This window comes from Stigmatopora argus, chromosome 20 (assembly GCF_051989625.1).
Source record: "Stigmatopora argus isolate UIUO_Sarg chromosome 20, RoL_Sarg_1.0, whole genome shotgun sequence".
Classification (NCBI taxonomy): Eukaryota; Metazoa; Chordata; class Actinopteri; order Syngnathiformes; family Syngnathidae; genus Stigmatopora; species Stigmatopora argus.
Genome location: NC_135406.1, coordinates 360540 through 378426, shown reverse-complemented (window position 1 = coordinate 378426; position 17887 = coordinate 360540). Strand labels below are relative to the sequence as shown.

Sequence of the window (17887 nt, the reverse complement as noted above, 5' to 3'; positions counted from 1 at the left end):
AAGTGATCTAACCGATGCGGAAATGACGTTTCGACACTCAACATGGCGTAAGATTCAAACCGCTTTTTAGCTGTGAGTGCGCTAATCCCACGTAAGTCTCGTTTTACTGATTTCCCGCTGTAAAACCTTTCAATGATACGGCAAAAAGATGTTATCATCTTAAATTTCCTGCTGTAGACGCGTCACGTTGAGAAAGGAGCGTCGCTTCAGCCGAGACCGCTCCACACTCGGTTCTATTCAGAAACTATCCTCAACATTCTTCTCGTCAATAGTGTCGGTAGTGTAGGACGAGAGAACGATTCCCAAAGCTGAGAACGACAAAGCGTTAAGCTTTTTGGCAGCCGGTTGTCAAGACAACCAAACAGCGTCTCTTTCTCGGGCCCGTAGCCCCTCCCCCTTTTCCGGAAAGCTCCCGTCAGCTCCGTCAATGGAAAACGAGCAAACTAAAGTTCCCGGGAAGTCGCCGGGGACCGCGACCGAGACCGCCGGAGCCTCTGACGACGGCGAGCTGACGGGGAGGAAGATGATCCATCGGCTGGAGGAGGAAAAGCTCAAGCTGACGTCGGCGCACAACCGGCAGGTCGGTCCGCGTCCCCGCAAAGAAAGGTCGCTCCAGAGCTCAACTCTTGGCGCCTGTTCCCCAGCTGTCCACGTTGGAGGCGGAGCTCGCCCGTCTCAGGTTGGCGGCGGAGCGCGGGGATGCTCGCGGGGCGGAGCTTCAGCTCCAGGTGACCGCCGGCCGCAGGGACGCCCGGCGGCTGTCCCAGAGCAACCGAGAACTGACAGGTGAGCGATGCTGAAGTTAGGAGGCCACCATACGAGCTCTAATAAAGGAACCGGCAGGTGGCCCCAAACATTTGACCGTTCGCCCTCCTCTGTTTTGGCATCAGAGCAGGCTGCCGAGCTGCGGAAGATCCTGGACCTGACTCGGCGGGCCCGCCACGAAGAAGGCGCGGCTTTGCGGCAGGAGGCGGACGAGCGCCACGCGCTGATGGAGGACCTGACGTCGGAGGGCCAACGACTGCGCCGACTCGTGCAGGCGGGTCTCGCGCCTCCCTCCGGAATCTGCCCGGGTTTTGACCGAATCTCTGGCTGTCTAGTGCCAGGAGGAGGCGCTGGAGGAGGCACGCCGGACCATGGCGGCGCTGCGGGACCAGGAGGCGCAGGTGAGCGGACCGAGAGCCGAGCGGCGCCGGCGGGCGCCCCCTTCCTCAGCGACCCCTGCTTCCGCCGCCAGGGCCGCCGGTCACTGGAAGCCGAGCGAGAGGCTCGTCGGGAAGAGGAGCGCCGGCGGGAGCTCGCGCAGGTGAGACCCGCCCGAGACGCGCTCACGGGCCGCGCCGTCCGGCATGAAACTCGTGCGCGGTCCCCGCAGGCGTCGGAGCGGGAGGCGCTCGGCAAGCTGGCCTCGCTCGGAGCCCAGCTTTTGGAGGCGCAGAGAGCTCACGGCGAGGAGCGAGACGGCGGCCGGCACGCCCGACGGGCTCTGCGGCGGTGAGTGCGCGCACCCGCGTCCGAGCCAACCGTCTGACGCCTCGGCGTGCGCAGCCTGCGAACAGAGAGCGAGCGCCGCGGCGGCGACCTGAGCGTGGCCTTGGAGACGGCGAAGGGGAACGCCGCCGACCTGGCCGGCCGGCTGGAGGACGAGGAGCGGCGGCACGTCGACACCTGCCGGCGCCTGCAACAGGTGGCGCCGACCCCTCGGGGCGCGTCCGTCGCCGAGACTCACCCACTTTGACTTTTCAGGCGCTGCAGACGGAGGCGCTCTCCGAGAAGCTCCTGGAAGAGATCGGGGAAACGCTCCGCCGGCAGGTCCCCCGAGGTAGGACCGCCGCGACGTGACGGCGAGCCACGCCCTCCCTGTCAAAACTGTCCTCGCAGACGCAAAGGCCGACGGCACAGATAGCGGTCCCGGCGACGTGATGCGCCTGCTGCATTTGACGCTCGCCAGGCTGGGAGAGGCGGAACGACAGGTGGCGATCCCTCCTCCCCCGAGAGCCGGTATCCGCCGGCCGGCTTGACCGCAGAAGGCCCGTGTGTCGCGCCAGGTCCGGGATCTGCTATCGGCGTGCGAAAAACTGGAACGGCAGATGCTGTCGCTGGGACGGCTGACCGGGCGTCAGAAGCGAGACCTCCAGGTAAAGCCGGGTTCTTTTGCGCCGCCCGCGGTCCCGGCGCCTCCATCGACGGAGGTCTCCGTGTCGCAGGAGGCTCGCCGGCTGTCTGTGGAGCTCCAGGAGCGAGCGTCCCGCCTGCAACGGGAGAGCCAAGACCTGTCCGCGCGCAACCGCGAGCTCGGAGAGGAATCCCAGGCAAGATTGGCGTGTTGGGAGGTTTCCATGCGCGCGAGTAACGTCTGCGTCCATCAGGCCCACGTGTCCCGCCTTCGCCGGATTCTTCGGCGCCTGGCGCCGGACGGCGCGACCGCCGAGCCGCAAAGCGCGGACTTGTCCCGCTTGACGGACGAGTTGGCGGAGCGGCTGAGCTCGGAGCTCTTGGACGCCCCGAACAAGGTGAGGCGGCGGCGGCGGCGCGTCTCCGACGCGCGTCTGAACCCGGCCGCCCTCCGCAGGTCGCGGGTTTGCGGGCCGAGTGCGAGGAGAAGGAAGAGCGGGCCCGGGGCTACGCCAAAAAGAATGGCCGATACGCGCGAGCCGTCGTGCGCCTGCGGGTATCGCACGCCTTGCGTTCTGCACGCCTCACGTTTTGCACGCCTCACGTTTTGCACGCTCCATTTATACGGATGCCAACGTGGCTCTCCTTCCCCCCCAGGGCCTCCTATCGCGGAGCCGAAGAAAGTCCGCCGCCTTCCTGTGGGCGTGCTCGCTCCTCCTCGGCGCCACGGCGCACGACCGCCGACGTCTGAGCGCCCTGGCCGAGCAAAAGCGACTTTTGGCCCGTCGCTTGGCCGCCGCGGAGGAGCCGGCCGAGGAGCTGCGGCGCCTGGCCGACGCGCTGGCCGGAGACCGCGACGCCCCCCCGGCGGCGGGGAGCGCCGGCGTGGTCGGCGGACGCTGGAAGAAGTACGCGTGTGCCGTGGCGGCGCTGAGTCGGTGGCGCGCCCTCGGGAGGCGGAGCGCCGCCCTCCTTTGGCCCGGAGCCCGAAGCCAGAGCGCGGAGGCGTGCGCGGAGGCGGCGAGGCCCGACGGAGACGGTAGGTTTGCCTTTTCGTCTTGCCGAAGCATCGACGGCGATGACCCGGTGCCGGTGCCACGCAGAACCGGAAGAAGCCGTGGAAAGTCGCCGCCGCCGATCCGAGCGGCTCTCCTCCACCATCTTGGCCCGCGTCGGCGACCCGCCTCCTCCCGACGCCTCCCCTTCGTGGGTGAGGTCGGAGGCGCGGGCGGCACTGGCTCGCCTCCTGCACGGGACGGCCGGCCCGTCGGAATCGCCTCCCGACATCTCCCGCGAGGCCAGGCCTTGGACTCCGCCCCCCGACGACACGAAGGTCGTGCGTGCGCTCGGATGGAGTTTCCGAGCGAGCGTCTGTCCGACCTCTTCCTCTCTCTTTAATTGTAGGTGGCCGCGTCCCGACTCCGACGACACTTCCTGCTACTGAGCCGACGGCTTCACTCGGCCGAGGTGGAGAGGCGGAGCCTGAGGCTGCGGGTGGCGCAGATGGGGAGACCGGAGGACGGCGACGGGACGGTGAGAAAGCGGCGCTCTGCGTGTTCCCCGGTCGGCGGCCCAGCGGCGGTCGAGGTCTCTGACAACTCCCTCCCCAGGTCCCGGCCAAGCACTTCCACGTGGTATGCGCCGACCTGCGGCGAGCGCTGGAGGGGCAAGAGGAAGCTCGCGGGCTACTGGAGGAGCACTCGGCGCAGCGCGACGCCCTGCGGCGGCGCCTCGACGCGCACGCCGCCGAACGCCTCCGAGCTCACCGTGCGCTCGGCCGCGTGGCAGAGGTACGTCGGGAGAGAGCACCCCCCCCCCCCCCCCCCCCCCCCGCGCGCTTTTCCGAAATCTCGCCTTCCTCGAACAGGCGCTGGCGGAGACTCGGAAGCACCTGAGAGGAAAGGATCGCTCGCTGAGGATCCTGACCGAGCGCCTGTCCCTCGCCTGCCAAGAGAAACGCCGCCTGGAAGGTCGACTGCGACGCCGCGAGGCCACCGGCAGGTAACGGCCGCCCGAGGCGACCCGTTGCGGCGTCTTTCACCTCCCGCTTCCCTCGCAGGCGTCACGCGACGGAGCGCCGTGGCGAGGACGTAACCGTCTGCCCTGCGCGGAAAAAGAAGTTGCCCACCCAGGGACGCCAGGGGGCCAAAGGGCATCTTCCGGCTCAGGGGCCCCCAAACACTGGTTGACGGTCTCAAAACGTTTGATTGTGGTGACATTTGGTACTGATGACGCACGGAATTGTGGGAAATGAAGTCCCTAAAACTACACTTGGGTGCGCCTCCTCACGTCGACACTTTCTGCTTCTGTTGTTTGTACAGCCTTCAACACGTTTTGTATTTATTAAAACAGGATTTTCTATTGTGTTGACGATTTTCCTAGTTTCCATTTCTTTTGATTTCCGACTGATTGAGAGATGATGTCAGTGCCTGTAAAATGTGGCGGAGTTTTGAGCGAGCTGTGCGATTGCCAAGTCAGAAGAAGGAAGGAAAAAAACAAAAAAACAAGCGTCCCCTCCCTGTCGCGCATGCGCACGTCATTGCCACAGACAAGCACGTCCGAGGGAGGCAAAAGCCAGAAGGGGGCCGAGGAGGGGGCACGAGACAGCAAAACAGGTCGAAAGGCAGGACGAAGACAGCCAAAGTCGGACAAAGGGAAGGTAAGGAGCTTCTCTGAACGCCAAAACACGTGCACGCGCAAGTTCCACGCTCTGCGATTCCGCACTCTCATTTGCAGCGATTCCGCCACCTCTGTGGAACTTTTTGGGTGGGGGTGGGGGTGGGGGCGGGAACGGGGTCGAGGACTGGGGCTGTATATATATACACGTTTTCAACGGGACCACGACGAAGTCAGGCAGCTTCGCTGGGTGGGTGGGGAAGGCGGTCACGTGACCGCGCTGCAGCTGTCGGGCGTCCCCCGAACGTTGACAGCCGGATACGGGGCCACGCCCACCGCTTGACCTTTGACCATTCCCGCGCATCCTACTCAACATTGCAAACGTGCGAGAGGAAGCGGGACGTCTTTGTTGTTTGCCCCGTCATGCGGGCAGGCGGAGCTTCCGCGGTGGGTGGGTGGGTGGAGCTTCCGCGGCGGAGCGGAACCTGCGGCCGCTCGATAAGAGCGCCATGCAAATGGTTGATCGAGTCTGACTCGTCTCCCTGGGCCGATTGCAGGTGCGGCCGCCGCCACATTCCAAAGAGACTGACGGGCGGGTCCGGATCCGTTTAGCGCACTCGGCGGAACCCGGAGCGCCATGGCGGAGCCCGTGTGCGCCACCGGAGTGGCGGCGCAGCTGCGTAGTCGGCGGGACCGGCAGGAAGGCCTGGGCCAGAACGACAACGCCGTCAAGTTCCTGGGCCAGGACTACCAGACGTTGCGGGCCGCAAGCCTCCGGAGCGGGAAGCTTTTCGAGGACCCCTTCTTCCCCTGCGCCTCCTCCTCCCTGGGCTTCGACGAGCTGGGACCCAGGTCGTCCAAGACCCACGGCGTGCGTTGGATGAGGCCCACGGTGAGTAGCGCTGCATTCGGGACTGGCCGGCAATTTCCACCTTCTCGCTTCCAGGTTAGCGGAGGGGCCAACTGGGCCCACGAAAAGGGATTCCGTCCCCCTTGATATAGGACGATAGCGTGCACTTGGCGCGCCGATGCGTGCCGGCGGCTCGTGCGTCGCCGCGACACGTATAAGTACCCTCTCCGCATTTCGCGGGAGCGTGCGTCAGAAATAGATGCTTTAAAATATAGCATCTATTTCGAAATAGGGTGCGAGCTTGACGCTCAAGTGATTTCCCGGCTGAAAGCGATGGGTGCGTCCGCAGGAACTGTGCAAGCGTCCCGCCTTCATCGTGGACGGAGCGACCCGAACCGACATCTGCCAGGGAGCTCTGGGTGAGCGTCGCTCCGACATCGCCAGCCGGACCCGGGCTTGCGTAACTCAAACATTGTTCTGCGTGGGTGCGCAGGGGACTGCTGGTTGCTGGCGGCCATCGCCTCGCTGACCTTGAACGACAACCTCCTGCACCGGGTGGTCCCCCACGGACAGGGCTTTGAGCAAGGCTACGCCGGAATCTTCCATTTCCAGGTGATTGAGAGTCTTCCCGGAAGATTTTGAGTTTGAGCGAGCGATCCTTTGTCGCACCACCAGAGGGAGCCCACGCCACGCGGCAGGCACCCACTTAGCATTCTTGAATGTCGCCAACATACAAATCACTTGAGCTGGCTTAGAACCGTTGTGAAAAAGTTCTGCTCCGTTTCCAGTTCTGGCAGTTCGGCGAGTGGGTGGAGGTGGTGATCGACGACCGTCTGCCCGTCAAGGACGGCAAGCTGCTCTTCGTCCACTCGGCGGAGGGCGGCGAGTTCTGGAGCGCGCTGATCGAGAAGGCCTACGCCAAGTAAGACCCGTCCCAGCCGGCCTCGGCCTCGGCCCCACCCGAGTCCGATCTCGGCCAAAGTGGCTCAAAGTCAGTCGCCGGGACCTCAGGTTGAACGGCTGCTACGAGGCTCTGTCGGGAGGCAGCACCTCCGAGGGCTTCGAGGACTTCACCGGCGGCGTGACGGAAATGTTTGATCTGAGCAAGGCGCCCTCCGACCTCTTCGGCATCATGGGCCGCGCCATCGAGAGAGGCTCGCTGCTGGGCTGCTCCATCGACGTGAGCCAGAGCGAGCGGGGCGGGGGGCCGGCTAGCGAGCGTCGAGGCTCCGTCCACTCACCAAACGCGCCGTCCTTTCTGCCGCCAGATCACCAGCACCAGAGACATGGAGGCCGTCACCTTCAAGAAGCTGGTCAAGGGACACGCTTACTCCGTGACGGGCTTGGACGAGGTGAGAGAGCCACGCCCGGCGTCCCCCGGCGCGGCCCACCTGACCGACATCCTACCCGTCCTTTAGGTGGTCTACCGCGGAAACATGACCAGGCTGGTCCGCATCCGGAACCCGTGGGGGGAGGTGGAGTGGACCGGCGCCTGGAGCGACAAGTGAGGGCCCCGTGGAACCGCAAAATCTTAGGCTCCCGTACGGAGACGTAAACGTCGCGCTTTTCCCGGCAGTTCTCGAGAATGGGACAACGTGGACCGCGGGGTCCGCGCTCGGCTGCAAAACCGCAGCGAGGACGGCGAATTCTGGTGAGCCCGCTTCCTTCCGTCCGCCCGCCTGGGCCGCCGCCGGGTTTCTCACCGCGTTGGCCGTGGCAGGATGTCCTTCGCCGACTTCCTGCGCGAGTTCAGCCGGCTGGAGATCTGCAACCTGACGGCGGACGCCCTGCAGCACAACCAAATGAAGACGTGGAGCTCGTCGCTGTACCCGGGCGAGTGGAGACGGGGCAGCACGGCCGGGGGCTGCAGAAACTTTCCGGGTAGGGGAGCGACGGACGGGTGGGCCTTTGATCGGGTGGCTGTGTGTTTCAATGGGACGGCTCCGGAGCCTCGTGTTGAGCGCCGACTTCTTCCCCACGCCAGCGACCTTTTGGCTCAACCCCCAATTCAAGTTGCTGCTGCAGCACCCCGACGCGCCCAGCTCGTCGGACTGCAGCTTCCTGGTGGCGCTCATGCAGAAGGACCGCAGGAAGAAGCGGCGGGAGGGCAAAGACATGGAGACCATCGGCTTTGCCGTCTACGAGGTTCCCGACGAGGTGGGGGCTTCCCGGCGTCCGGGTGCCGTCAACGCCGCCGCCCATGCCGCCACCGCTCTTCAACTGTTGGTCTCTCAGGCCAAGGGGCAGACCCGGGTCCACCTGAAGCAGAACTTCTTCCTCACGCACGGCTCCAGCGCTCGCTCGGAACTCTTCATCAACTTGAGGGAGGTCAGCTCTCGTCTGCGGCTGCCGGCCGGCGAGTACGTGGTGGTGCCGTCCACCTTCGAGCCCCACAAGGAGGCCGACTTTGTCCTTCGCGTTTTCTCCGAGAAGCCGGCCGATTCGGAGTGAGCGACGCCACCGTTCGGCCGCCGGCTAACGCGGCCACCATTCGGCTAACATCCTTCCCTCCCTCGGCAGGGAGCTGGACGACGAAGTGGTGGCCGACCTGCCCAGCGAGGTGAGCAAGGGGCAGCTCTCTCGATCGAGCCGTGGGACTATTCCCCCTTCCCCTTATCTTCTGGAGCGCTCGGCCATTCTTCTTGGCCATATCGTGGGGACCTGGCTGGCGGCAGAAACCCAAATCCGAGATTGTTGATGTTGAGAGAAACTCTAAGAAAGGCAAAGACGCTTTTCTTGTCCCCCCTAGAACTATTTGGACGAGAGTCAGATCGATTCGGGCTTCAAGAGCCTCTTCCGCCAGTTGGCCGGTTCGGTAAGTCGTTTGCCGTTTGCCGGCCCGCTTGCCGTCGGCCTTTTGACGTGATCCTTGCCTTTCCCGTAGGACATGGAAATCAGCATCAACGAGCTGCAGACCATCCTGAACCGCATCATCAGCAAGCGTGAGTACGGGGTTCGGCCCTCGCCGTCCCTCGCCAGCCCCCGGCTAACTTGGTTCCCGCCCCGACAGACAAAGACCTGAAGACGGACGGCTTCACCAAGGAGGCGTGCCGCAGCATGATCAACCTGATGGACGTATCCTTGCCGGGCTCTCAGCCTCGCGCTCCCGTCCGCCCGTCGTCCGTCCGCCTCTTTCCTCAACGCGCCCGCAGTCGGATGGCAGCGGCAAGCTGGGTCTGGTGGAGTTCCACGTGCTGTGGGAGAAGATTAAACGCTACCTGGTGAACTTTCTCCCTGGCCGGGATTCGCGCTCGGGACCGACCGACCGACCGACCGACCGACCGACCGACTGACTCCTCTGTTCCTCCACAGACCATATTCAGGAACTACGACCTGGACAAGTCGGGCACCATGAGCTCCTACGAGATGAGGATGGCGCTGGAGTCGGCGGGTGCGGAGCGGGGCCGGGTCGCCGGAAAATACCCCCTGCCCGGGAGCTGACCTTTGCCCTCTGGCCTCAGGTTTCAAGCTGACCAATCACCTGTTCCAGCTCATCATCCTGCGTTACACCGAGGAGGACATGGCCGTGGACTTTGACAACTTTGTGACTTGCCTGGTGCGCCTGGAGTCCATGTTCAGTGAGTGTCGTCGCCGTCGTCGTCGGTGACGCCGCCGCCCTTCGCCTTTCCACTGACCCGCCTCCCCCCCCACCGGGCAGAAACCTTCAAGGGCTTCGACACGGACGCCGACGGCGTCATCTCGCTCAACTTCTCTCAGGTACCAACCGGGACGCCGTTCGCCCACCGCCCGTGGCCGGCCCGTCAACTCTCTCTCTGGCGCCTTTTCCCGCAGTGGCTCTCCCTCACCATGTTCGCCTGAGTGGCCGCACGTCGGCGCCGGGCGAGCCGTCGCAACACGCCCCATCGCCGTTAGCCTTTGACCTTGAGGAGTGCGACCAGCGCGCAGGAACACACAGTCCCCTCCTCACGCTCGTTACGCCATCGTCCCGGCGGTCCGTGGCCAAAAGTTAGCACTAACTTTTGGCCGACTTCCGAAGGAGTTTTAAATGCGCTGTGATCTTAACAGGTGAACTTCACTCGACCTTATCTTAACTGCTCCCAATTTTTCTAACCTTAAAGGGCTTAGAACGGCGTGAACTCGCACGTTTGCCCATTTGCGTGCCTTGTGCCAGACTTTTTTTTTACCCGCTAGCAGCCTAGCGACGTAAGAAGTGACCCCGTTAAAGTGAGAGTGCATCGGAGGCTGATTATTTCTCCCCAAATTGGAAAACGGTGCCATTCCAAAACACTTGTGTCAAAGTATTGTCGTTGAAAACGCTCTGGTATATTTTGTAGGGGAAGAAAAACGATGTAGACAGCGTTTGCTTTCCAGCTCTAGCCACCCGCGCCACGCCACTTCACGTCCACAAAATGCACCGTTTTTATTCACTCCGGTGCCATCCGCCAAAGCGGCGGCCGGTGGGGGCGCCGACGCGCCCGCCTTTGCTGTTTCTCGTTGCCAAAGGGTGATTTTTATGGGGTGGTGGGATATATGTGCCCTTGCCCTAGCTCTTGCCCCGCGGTCGACCCCAACGTGCTCGCCGCGTCTGTTTTTTAAAGGCCAGGCGACGGTGAACGAGAAGCCGCCGTCTGCCGACACCACACACACAGTCAAAAATAATAAATAACTTTTATTAACAATAGAAAAGCCCCGTTGACTGGAATCGCATTTGTACACGGTGATTGGTGGTTACAGTAATTTTGGACTAAAGCGAGGCCGAGTCAGTCGTCGTCGTCGTGGTTGTTGTTATTGTTGTGGTGCTCCATCCTGGCCACCATGGTGTAAATCAGCCGCTCCAGTTGCTCCGCCCTCTGCTTGGCCGTCGCCAGGACCTCCTCGTGGTTGGCCTTCTCCTGGCTGTCATAGTCCATCACCGCCTGGTTGGTGATGAGTGACAGGGCGAAGACGCGCAGGCCGCAGTGGCGAGCCACGATCACCTCGTGGACCGTGCTCATGCCTGCGCGAAATCGAGAAGGTCCAGTTTGACGAGCTCCTTTGGGACGGGGACGGCGGCGGGTCCGGCGCCCTGGCACTCACCCACGGCGTCGGCGCCCAGCTTGCGCAGCATCCGGCACTCGGCCACGGTCTCGAAGGACGGCCCCCCCAGCACGCTGTAGACGCCCTCCTTGAGCAAGTCCCCGAAGCCCAGCTCCTGCCCCACGTCCACGGCCAGCTGCTGGAGCTCCCGGTCGTACGCGTCGGACATGCACGGGAAGCGTACGCCGAACCTGGCCGGCCGGCGCGGGGCGACACGTGAGGGCCCGGCGGGAGGCGAGCGGCCGGCGCCGCCCGACGTCGGCGTCCTCACCGCTCGTCGTTGAGTCCGACGAGAGGGTGGGTCCCGGCGAAACCCGGCAAGTTGATGTGGTCTTTCACGATCATGATGTCTCCCACTTTAAAGTCCTGATTGAGCCCGCCCGCCGCGTTGGTCAGGATGACCGTGTCCACGCCCAGCAGCTTGAAGATGCGCATGGGCATGGCGACCTGAGAGAACGCGGCCGCAGATGAGTGGCGCCGCCCGTGCGGGAAGCCGGCAAGGCGGGCGCCCACCCACCTTCTGGACCGGGTAGCCTTCGTACAGGTGGAAGCGGCCCTGCATGCACACGCACGACCTCCCCTTCAAGGTCCCGAAGACCAACCTCCCGGCGTGGCCGTGCACTGCGCCCAAAGCCAGACGTCGACTCGGCTCGTCGCGGCGTGGCGAGGCCGAGGCGCTCACCTGTGCTCTGCGGGAAGTTGGGAACGTCCTTGTAGTCGAAGGCCACCTGGTCCTTCAGCACGGCCGCCAGCCCGCCCAGCCCCGAGCCGCAGACGATGCCCACGGAGGGCCTGACGGCGGTCCGCGCCAGGAGCCAATCGGCCGTGGCCTTGCAGTCCTCGTACGTGTCGCTGCGGCAAAGGAAGGAACGGCGTCGGCTTCTCGAGAACCGAACCCGAGACTTTGGGCGGCGGAAAGCGTCAAACCGGTGAGCGCCGACCTCGACTCGGCCGTCTGGGTTCGGCACACAACGGCTTCTTCGTGGGGGGTGCCGTGGAACTCACCTTTGGTTAACTTGAGGAAACATGATGGTCAGGTCGTTTGTTGTTTACGTGCCCGGCGCTCCTCTCCGCCGCTGTCCTTCTCCGTCTTTATCGGTCTCGGTCGCGAACGGCGCCCTTTGTACGGCGGCACCCTTCCGCGGAATGACGCAGGCGCGAAAAGGCCTCCCCATTGGCTCACACGTGACCGGCGCTACGGTCCGGCTTTTCTCCCTCCGTGTTAGACATTAGGTCGCTTCCATTCACATTCCATGGGAAATTGAGGGAGGGAGAAGTGCAAGCAAACATGGAGCTTTTGTTTTGACCAACTTTGTTTTCACGCACGAGCGATGGCGCCCGTGCGTTGCGTCACCGCGTACTTTTCACCCCGTCGACGGCGTCTGTGTTTTGGATGGCTTCAAATACAATGAGTCATCACAGACAAATACAATCATTTATGGTTCCACAAAGTCCACCGGGAATATTCCATTGGGTACACCTTATCGCCCGGGAAAGCTGACTGTCAACTGTACCTTCCCAGCACGAGGAAAAACATCCGCCACGCCGCTGCTGCGACCCATAAAAAAACCATAAAAGCCTTTTCTCAGCCACTCTGCTGTTTATCATTTCTTTGCACGGTACAAGATGAACCTTTGCCGTTTGGATGTAGCGTACGACGTACTGACGTTCCTCACGTCAACTTGGCCTCAAAGTTTCGAAAGACCGGTTTGACCGACGAGGTACGACGCCCCAGATAAGCGGCGCAAAAAAGGTCAGACTCGCTCAAAGAGACAAACACGTGAGTCCTGGGACGGAAAGGTCACCGCATTCCGTGCCGCCAGAGCCCAATCGATGAAGCGGACGTTTGACGCGGGACGCCTCACGAGACGGACGGGTCGCCTGACCGAGTCCGATCGGCCCCCGCGGCCTCGTCAAGGAAGTCGCTCCTAATTTCCGGGAAAGGTCAGAAGGGCAACGTAGCGAATCGGGGCGTCGTGACACCCCGAGACTCGATAGAAGACCAGATGAGCCATAAAAGCCCACAACAGGGAGCGCTAAAGGAGTGTTACGCAAACACACCTTCAGCATCTCGGAGGACTTTATGACAAACTTCAGACATTTTGCATTCACGTAATATCGTGGCAGGTCGCCAACCGACGACGCCGCTACGTTGAGTGGGACGACCAAAACAAAAGATCCTCTTTTTTTATTTGTTTTGAAGGGGTTGCCAAAGTTCAAAAGTCCATAACAAAGAAAAGGGACCAGCGGGTTGGAAAAACGGAATGTACGCTAGTGTTTGCGTTGCAGCAAATTCAAGTTCACATGACACATTTGCCACGGCGTTTCCGAAGCTCGCCGTGTCCATCGCCATCACGAGTGAGTGGCCGACCCCTTCTCGCTCGTTATGTAACCGGTGGCGTGACTTGACACAAGGGAGTGACAGTATTCCTGTCAACATCTAAGGCAAGAGCACAGAGTTAAAAGAACAAGGCTGACCAGTTTCAGCATGTATCGCCACGGTTGGCGGCGCAACAGCACCCTCTGTCGGACTCGCTCCGTCCACACGCCTCCGCGCCCTAATACTACAGATCCCATGATGCCGCGGAAGTCGGTCAAAGGCTAAAGGGAGGAGAAAAACGTCCCCTGAACACTCGGTGACCGGACTGCGACTTCTCAGCTGGATATTTGTCCCACTCAGGTACAGCGCGTGAATGTATTTAATATCAATATTTGAAATCATCCACCACTCGTGTGCTATTTCGTCCGAAGAAGAGACGTCGTTAGTACGACAGAATGATCGGGTCTAGCGATCGTGACGTAACCGGTGGCGAAATGTTAGCTAAGACTCCCCGAAATGCTTTCTGATCTTCTCTTTCTTCCTTTTGGTTGAAGTTGCCTGGCGAACAATGCTGCTTCTTAAATCGGGCCGCTTTTCGGCACTCTTCTGCGATGCTCTTCTGCGCACCACGTCGGGAGTCAGCGGGTTTGTAGCCGGCTTCGCCTTTCCAATGGTCGCCAGAGATTGACGTCCCGAGCCGTCGTCCTAAACAACTTCTCGCCCAAATCCTTTGTTTTGATGCATCCAGGGTTCGACGGCAGGCGGCCATCAAGTCGCGCCTCTATGCCAGTCAAGCTCCAGCTACTCAGGTATGACTGGCCTTCAAATGAGTCGTTTTTTTATGAACGAGAACCCCAAACCCCCTCAGGAGGTCCGCGTAGACCTTATTTCTGGCGCCGTTGTGGCACTGATAGAACCGGTTCCCGCGGTCCCGTTCCATAACAAGTAGGTGAAGGGTCACGGGTCACGGGATCTCCATGTAAGGTGCCGCGGCAGCTGTCAGGACCCGAGCGGGCGGTCGCCGCGGACGCAGTTTTGCTCTGGTGCATCAAACATGTTGCCGGGTAGCTTTGTTTATCCTTGTCACCCCGCAGGCGGTGCTGGAGAAGCCGGAGGCGACCGCCGACGGCACCGCCGCCGTCGCGGAGAAGCAGGCGGCCTCCGTACGTAGCCTCCCGCCTCGTCTGAGCGCCGCCGTTGACATTGCTTAACTCTTCGCTCCTCCCCCGCCCCCCCCAGGAGTCCAAATCGTTCGCCGCCAACATTTTCAAGGGCCAGATCACCACGTCGCAAGTGTTTCCCTACCCTTCCGGTAAGACCGGCATCGGGCGGAGCGGAGCGGAACGCCACGTCCCGACTGAGCCGTCGCTCCTCTCGCCCTTCTAGTCCTGAACGAGGAGCAGGAGCAGTTTCTCCGGGAGCTGGTGCCGCCCGTGGGCAAGTTCTTTCAGGTGAGCTTCTGAGCCGCTCCTTTTCCTCCGAGTTGGACCCTCACCAAAGGCGCTCGCCCGCCGCAGGAGGTGAACGACCCGGCCAAGAACGACGCCCTGGAAAAAGTGGAGGAGCACACCATGGAGGGTCTGAAAGAGATGGGCGCCTTTGGCCTGCAGGTGCCGGCCGAACTGGGCGGCCTGGGCCTCACCAACACGCAGGTGCCCGTGCCGCCGAGCCCGCCGAGCCCGCCTCCCTTTTTCTCGGCCAGCCCTGACCCGCCCGCTCCGCCACACAGTACGCCCGGCTGGTGGAGATCGTGGGCACATACGACCTGGGCGTGGGCATCACGCTGGGCGCCCACCAGTCCATCGGCTTCAAGGGCATTTTGCTCTTCGGGAACCCGGCGCAAAAAGAGAAGTACCTGCCCAAACTAGCGTCGGGTAAGGGAGCTCTCCGGCGCGGCGAATCGAACGGCAAGGAACCCAGAGGAACCGCCGCGACCCTGCCCGCTCTGCGTTTCCAGGCGAGCACATCGCCGCCTTCTGCCTGACCGAACCGGCCAGCGGCTCCGACGCCGCCTCCATCAAAACCACGGCCGTGCAGTCCCCCTGCGGAAAGTTCTTTACTCTCAACGGCAGCAAAATCTGGATCAGGTGAGGCCCATCCAATGTACCGAGAGAGAGAGAGAGAGAGAGAGAGAGAGAGAGAGAGAGAGAGAGAGAGAGAGAGAACCAATCTAGCGAGAGATTGGAAGCACCTCAAATGTTTTCTCTCCTTCAGTAACGGCGGCCTGGCTGAGATCTTCACCGTCTTCGCCAAGACGCCCGTGAAGGACGGCGCCACCGGCGAGGTGAAGGACAAGATCACCGCTCTGGTGGTGGAGAGGAGCTTCGGCGGAGTGAGCAGGTACGGATGGGAGGGGCCTCTTTCCGTCCCGTGCCGTCCCGTCGCTGAGGTCCTCCGATCTGTTGGCCATCTCAGCGGGCCGCCCGAGAAGAAGATGGGCATCAAGGCCTCCAACACGGCCGAGGTCTACTTCGACAACGTCCGCGTGCCGGCCGACTGCGTGCTGGGCGAGGTGGGCGGCGGCTTCAAGGTGGCCATGAACATCCTCAACAACGGGCGCTTCGGCATGGCCGCCGCCCTCTCCGGCACCATGAGAGGAGCCATCGACAAAGCGGTAGCGTGCGGGCATTTTTGCCGCGTTTCCAGGCGGTGCCCGGCGCTGACCAACCGAACCCCCCTTTCAGGTGGACCACGCGGCGAACAGGACGCAGTTTGGCAACAAGATCCACACCTACGGCGCCATCCAGGAGAAGGTGGCCCGCATGACGGTTCTGCAGTACGTCACCGAGGTCTGTCCACGTTCTTCGCCGCCGACGCCCGGCGGCGAATCCGCTCTGATCGCCTTCCAACACCGCAGTCTTTAGCCTACATGATCAGCGGTAACATGGACAGCGGAGCCACCGATTTCCAAATTGAGGCGGCCATCAGCAAGATCTTCGCCTCGGTGAGAGCGCCGCCTGGGTCGATCCCACCGACCGTCGCTCATCGTCTCCCTCGCAGGAAGCCGCTTGGACGGTGACCGACGAGTGCATTCAAGTGATGGGCGGCATGGGCTTCATGAAGGATTCCGGCGTGGAGAGGGTGATGAGGGATCTGAGGATTTTCCGCATCTTTGAGGGCACCAACGACATCCTCAGGCTTTTCGTGGCGCTCAACGGCTTCCAGGTGAACGTCCCGCCATTTTTTTCTCGCGCCAGAACCGGCCCGGTTACCGACCCCCCCTTGGGTCTTTCCCTCAGAGCGCCGGCAAGCAGTTGAAGAGCTTGCAGAAAGCATTGAAGAACCCGCTGGGCAACGCCGGGCTCCTGGCCGAGGAACTGACAAAGAGGGCCAAGAGGTAAGGCGGCGTCGGCATCGTTTCTCGTCCGGCGTCCCGGTCAAAGCGGCTCCTCTCTGCTTTTAGGAAAGCCGGCATGAGCACGGGCTTGAGCCTCAAGAGCAGCGTCCACCCCGAGCTGTCGCAGTGCGGCGAGCTGGTTAGCCACCCGGGAGCCATTGACCCGCCGCCGCCATCGCCCGTCTCTCACGGCCTTACGTTGTCTTTCAGGCCGTGGATGCCATCGAACAATTCGGCACGGTTATCGAGGAACTTCTCATAAAACACGGCAAGAAGATTATCGGTACGCGCGAAACCTAGCCGCCACGCCGCGTGGGCTAGTAGCGCTCGCCACTGATCCTCTCCCTTTGCAGACGAGCAGTTTGTGCTGACGAGGGTGGCGGACTGCACCATCGACATTTACACCATGATCGTGGTCCTCTCCAGGTAAGCCAGCGGTGGCCGGCGTTCGGCGGGCTCTGCTTTTGACGGGGTTGTGCTCCTCCGCAGGGCCTCGCGCTCCCTGAGTGCCGCTCAGCCCACGGCCCAACACGAGAAGATCCTGTGCGAGACCTGGTGCGTGGAGGTGAGTGAACGGAGCGTCCGTCCGTCCGTCTCCGGCGCGCTCGGCTAACGCCTTGTCTCTCGCTCGGCAGGCCCACGAGAGGCTAAAGCGGGACATCCAGGCGCTGCGCTCCAAGCGCTCCCGGCAACTCTACGGCAACCTTCGGGCCATTTCCGCCGCCGTGGTGGAGAATGGCGGAACGGTGGCATCTCACCCGCTGGGTTTCTAAACCGGCCTGGAGCTATTTCGGACTGCCTCCGGGACGCCCCGTCGCCCCGTACATGGCTTTACCAGCCGTGGAAATGCCGGTCGAGAGGAACAAACACCACAAGCGCCCCACTCACTCCCTTATCTTCTGATTTCATGGGCAGAAAGGGACTGTTTTGTAACACTTTAAAGATGTCATCTGCATTTACCGTTATTAATATCAGGGAGTCTCTGCATGTTGAATATTGTCTGCGTCGTAACCGTCGAGCCTTATCTAAGAGGTGCTTGGCACTTGGAATGAATTGTTGGAGTGCTTCTACCAATAAACTCTTTCGCTTCTGATTTGAGTACATTGTCTCAGCGCTACTCTGGAAGAATTGTGGAACAAAGGTGTTTTTTAATTATAGCTTGGCATTTTTAATCCTCTGATATACAAGGAAAAAGAATTTTCCTTACATATTGAAAGGCCTCGCTATATATATATATATATATATTGAAGTACATTTTTAACAATGCCTTTGTATTCATGGTTCTATGTTAGATTAAAAAAAACGTTTACGCAAGAGGGGAAAAATACGCCTGCGTTACCTATTTTATCCACGGAATGGCGCTGTGGCCCTAAAAGTTGCTTTACGTTCATAAATGTAGCAGTGAGAGAGCATAGAACCAAGCTCGGCTGAAATGCAGCAAAGTTTTAAGGTGTTCGACATCCTGCCTCAGGATTTTTGGGCAAGTATAATATGTCCATCCGAGAGCTGTCTAGTTACAACGTTAACATAAAGTTCTTTGGAAAAAACATTGCAGGGTTCTGTTTCGAAGCCACAAGAGGGAAGCACGTTACAAAGTCTGGTAAAGGCCAGT

At 61.4% G+C, this 17887-nt stretch overlaps 4 protein-coding genes across 5 annotated transcripts; 3 read left to right on the top strand and 1 right to left on the bottom strand.

Annotated features, from left to right (window-relative positions):
- The first annotated feature begins 26 nt into the window (after nucleotides 1–26).
- ccdc171 (coiled-coil domain containing 171) lies at nucleotides 27–4485 on the top strand. 2 transcript variants are annotated; one of them, XM_077588811.1, is made up of 20 exons: nucleotides 27–91; nucleotides 178–580; nucleotides 645–786; nucleotides 891–1039; nucleotides 1101–1166; nucleotides 1238–1306; nucleotides 1376–1494; nucleotides 1549–1687; nucleotides 1747–1822; nucleotides 1882–1973; nucleotides 2049–2138; nucleotides 2208–2312; nucleotides 2370–2513; nucleotides 2573–2671; nucleotides 2773–3154; nucleotides 3219–3448; nucleotides 3520–3648; nucleotides 3726–3905; nucleotides 3983–4116; nucleotides 4175–4485. In XM_077588811.1, the coding sequence occupies exons 2-20, from the start codon at nucleotides 428–430 to the stop codon at nucleotides 4302–4304; spliced, it is 2628 nt and encodes an 875-aa protein (XP_077444937.1). In that variant the 5' UTR covers nucleotides 27–91; nucleotides 178–427; the 3' UTR covers nucleotides 4305–4485. The 2 variants fall into 2 exon arrangements, with proteins under 2 accessions (XP_077444937.1, XP_077444938.1); XM_077588812.1 differs by lacking the exon at nucleotides 2573–2671 and having other exon boundaries at nucleotides 33–580.
- A 152-nt stretch (nucleotides 4486–4637) lies between these two features.
- On the top strand, nucleotides 4638–10228 carry capn1 (calpain 1). Its single transcript, XM_077588814.1, has 21 exons — nucleotides 4638–4774; nucleotides 5289–5623; nucleotides 5931–6000; nucleotides 6075–6193; nucleotides 6370–6503; nucleotides 6593–6761; nucleotides 6850–6933; nucleotides 7000–7085; nucleotides 7158–7232; nucleotides 7302–7462; nucleotides 7566–7738; nucleotides 7817–8028; nucleotides 8102–8141; nucleotides 8331–8396; nucleotides 8466–8523; nucleotides 8592–8656; nucleotides 8734–8802; nucleotides 8894–8972; nucleotides 9043–9159; nucleotides 9240–9298; nucleotides 9374–10228. Exons 2-21 carry the CDS (start codon nucleotides 5369–5371, stop codon nucleotides 9398–9400), a joined length of 2118 nt encoding a protein of 705 aa, XP_077444940.1. The 5' UTR covers nucleotides 4638–4774; nucleotides 5289–5368; the 3' UTR covers nucleotides 9401–10228.
- On the bottom strand, nucleotides 10199–11780 carry pnp5a (purine nucleoside phosphorylase 5a). The gene is made up of 6 exons (XM_077588837.1): nucleotides 11624–11780; nucleotides 11301–11470; nucleotides 11136–11239; nucleotides 10890–11065; nucleotides 10619–10809; nucleotides 10199–10538 (listed from the first exon to the last, which is right to left on the bottom strand). Exons 1-6 carry the CDS (start codon nucleotides 11644–11646, stop codon nucleotides 10303–10305), a joined length of 900 nt encoding a protein of 299 aa, XP_077444963.1. The 5' UTR covers nucleotides 11647–11780; the 3' UTR covers nucleotides 10199–10302.
- Nucleotides 11781–13148: 1368 nt separating this feature from the next.
- Nucleotides 13149–17368, top strand: acadvl (acyl-CoA dehydrogenase very long chain). The gene is made up of 20 exons (XM_077588819.1): nucleotides 13149–13298; nucleotides 13493–13583; nucleotides 13687–13747; nucleotides 14033–14101; nucleotides 14178–14250; nucleotides 14325–14389; nucleotides 14456–14590; nucleotides 14668–14812; nucleotides 14896–15025; nucleotides 15153–15278; nucleotides 15354–15552; nucleotides 15623–15727; nucleotides 15796–15882; nucleotides 15939–16103; nucleotides 16178–16275; nucleotides 16342–16414; nucleotides 16486–16558; nucleotides 16629–16701; nucleotides 16765–16840; nucleotides 16911–17368. Exons 2-20 carry the CDS (start codon nucleotides 13507–13509, stop codon nucleotides 17046–17048), a joined length of 1968 nt encoding a protein of 655 aa, XP_077444945.1. The 5' UTR covers nucleotides 13149–13298; nucleotides 13493–13506; the 3' UTR covers nucleotides 17049–17368.
- Nucleotides 17369–17887: the final 519 nt, after the last annotated feature.

What these genes read in the sequence shown, in the direction of transcription:
- capn1 (XM_077588814.1), top strand. Translation starts at nt 5,369, where the DNA reads ATGGCGGAGCCCGTGTGCGCCACCGGAGTGGCGGCGCAGCTGCGTAGT. An exon ending in TGCGTTGGATGAGGCCCACG is followed by an intron (nt 5,624 to 5,930) that starts GTGAGTAGCGCT and finishes GTGCGTCCGCAG; the next exon opens with GAACTGTGCAAGCGTCCCGC. An exon ending in GAGAAGCCGGCCGATTCGGA is followed by an intron (nt 8,029 to 8,101) that starts GTGAGCGACGCC and finishes CTCCCTCGGCAG; the next exon opens with GGAGCTGGACGACGAAGTGG.
- acadvl (XM_077588819.1), top strand. Translation starts at nt 13,507, where the DNA reads ATGCTGCTTCTTAAATCGGGCCGCTTTTCGGCACTCTTCTGCGATGCT. An exon ending in CCGTGGGCAAGTTCTTTCAG is followed by an intron (nt 14,390 to 14,455) that starts GTGAGCTTCTGA and finishes CGCCCGCCGCAG; the next exon opens with GAGGTGAACGACCCGGCCAA. An exon ending in GAGGAGCCATCGACAAAGCG is followed by an intron (nt 15,553 to 15,622) that starts GTAGCGTGCGGG and finishes CCCCCCTTTCAG; the next exon opens with GTGGACCACGCGGCGAACAG.
- ccdc171 (XM_077588811.1), top strand. Translation starts at nt 428, where the DNA reads ATGGAAAACGAGCAAACTAAAGTTCCCGGGAAGTCGCCGGGGACCGCG. An exon ending in GCCCGACGGGCTCTGCGGCG is followed by an intron (nt 1,495 to 1,548) that starts GTGAGTGCGCGC and finishes CGGCGTGCGCAG; the next exon opens with CCTGCGAACAGAGAGCGAGC. An exon ending in TCTTGGACGCCCCGAACAAG is followed by an intron (nt 2,514 to 2,572) that starts GTGAGGCGGCGG and finishes CGCCCTCCGCAG; the next exon opens with GTCGCGGGTTTGCGGGCCGA.
- pnp5a (XM_077588837.1), bottom strand. Translation starts at nt 11,646, where the DNA reads ATGTTTCCTCAAGTTAACCAAAG. An exon ending in AAGGCTACCCGGTCCAGAAG is followed by an intron (nt 11,066 to 11,135) that starts GTGGGTGGGCGC and finishes GCGTTCTCTCAG; the next exon opens with GTCGCCATGCCCATGCGCAT. An exon ending in GCTGGGCGCCGACGCCGTGG is followed by an intron (nt 10,539 to 10,618) that starts GTGAGTGCCAGG and finishes GATTTCGCGCAG; the next exon opens with GCATGAGCACGGTCCACGAG.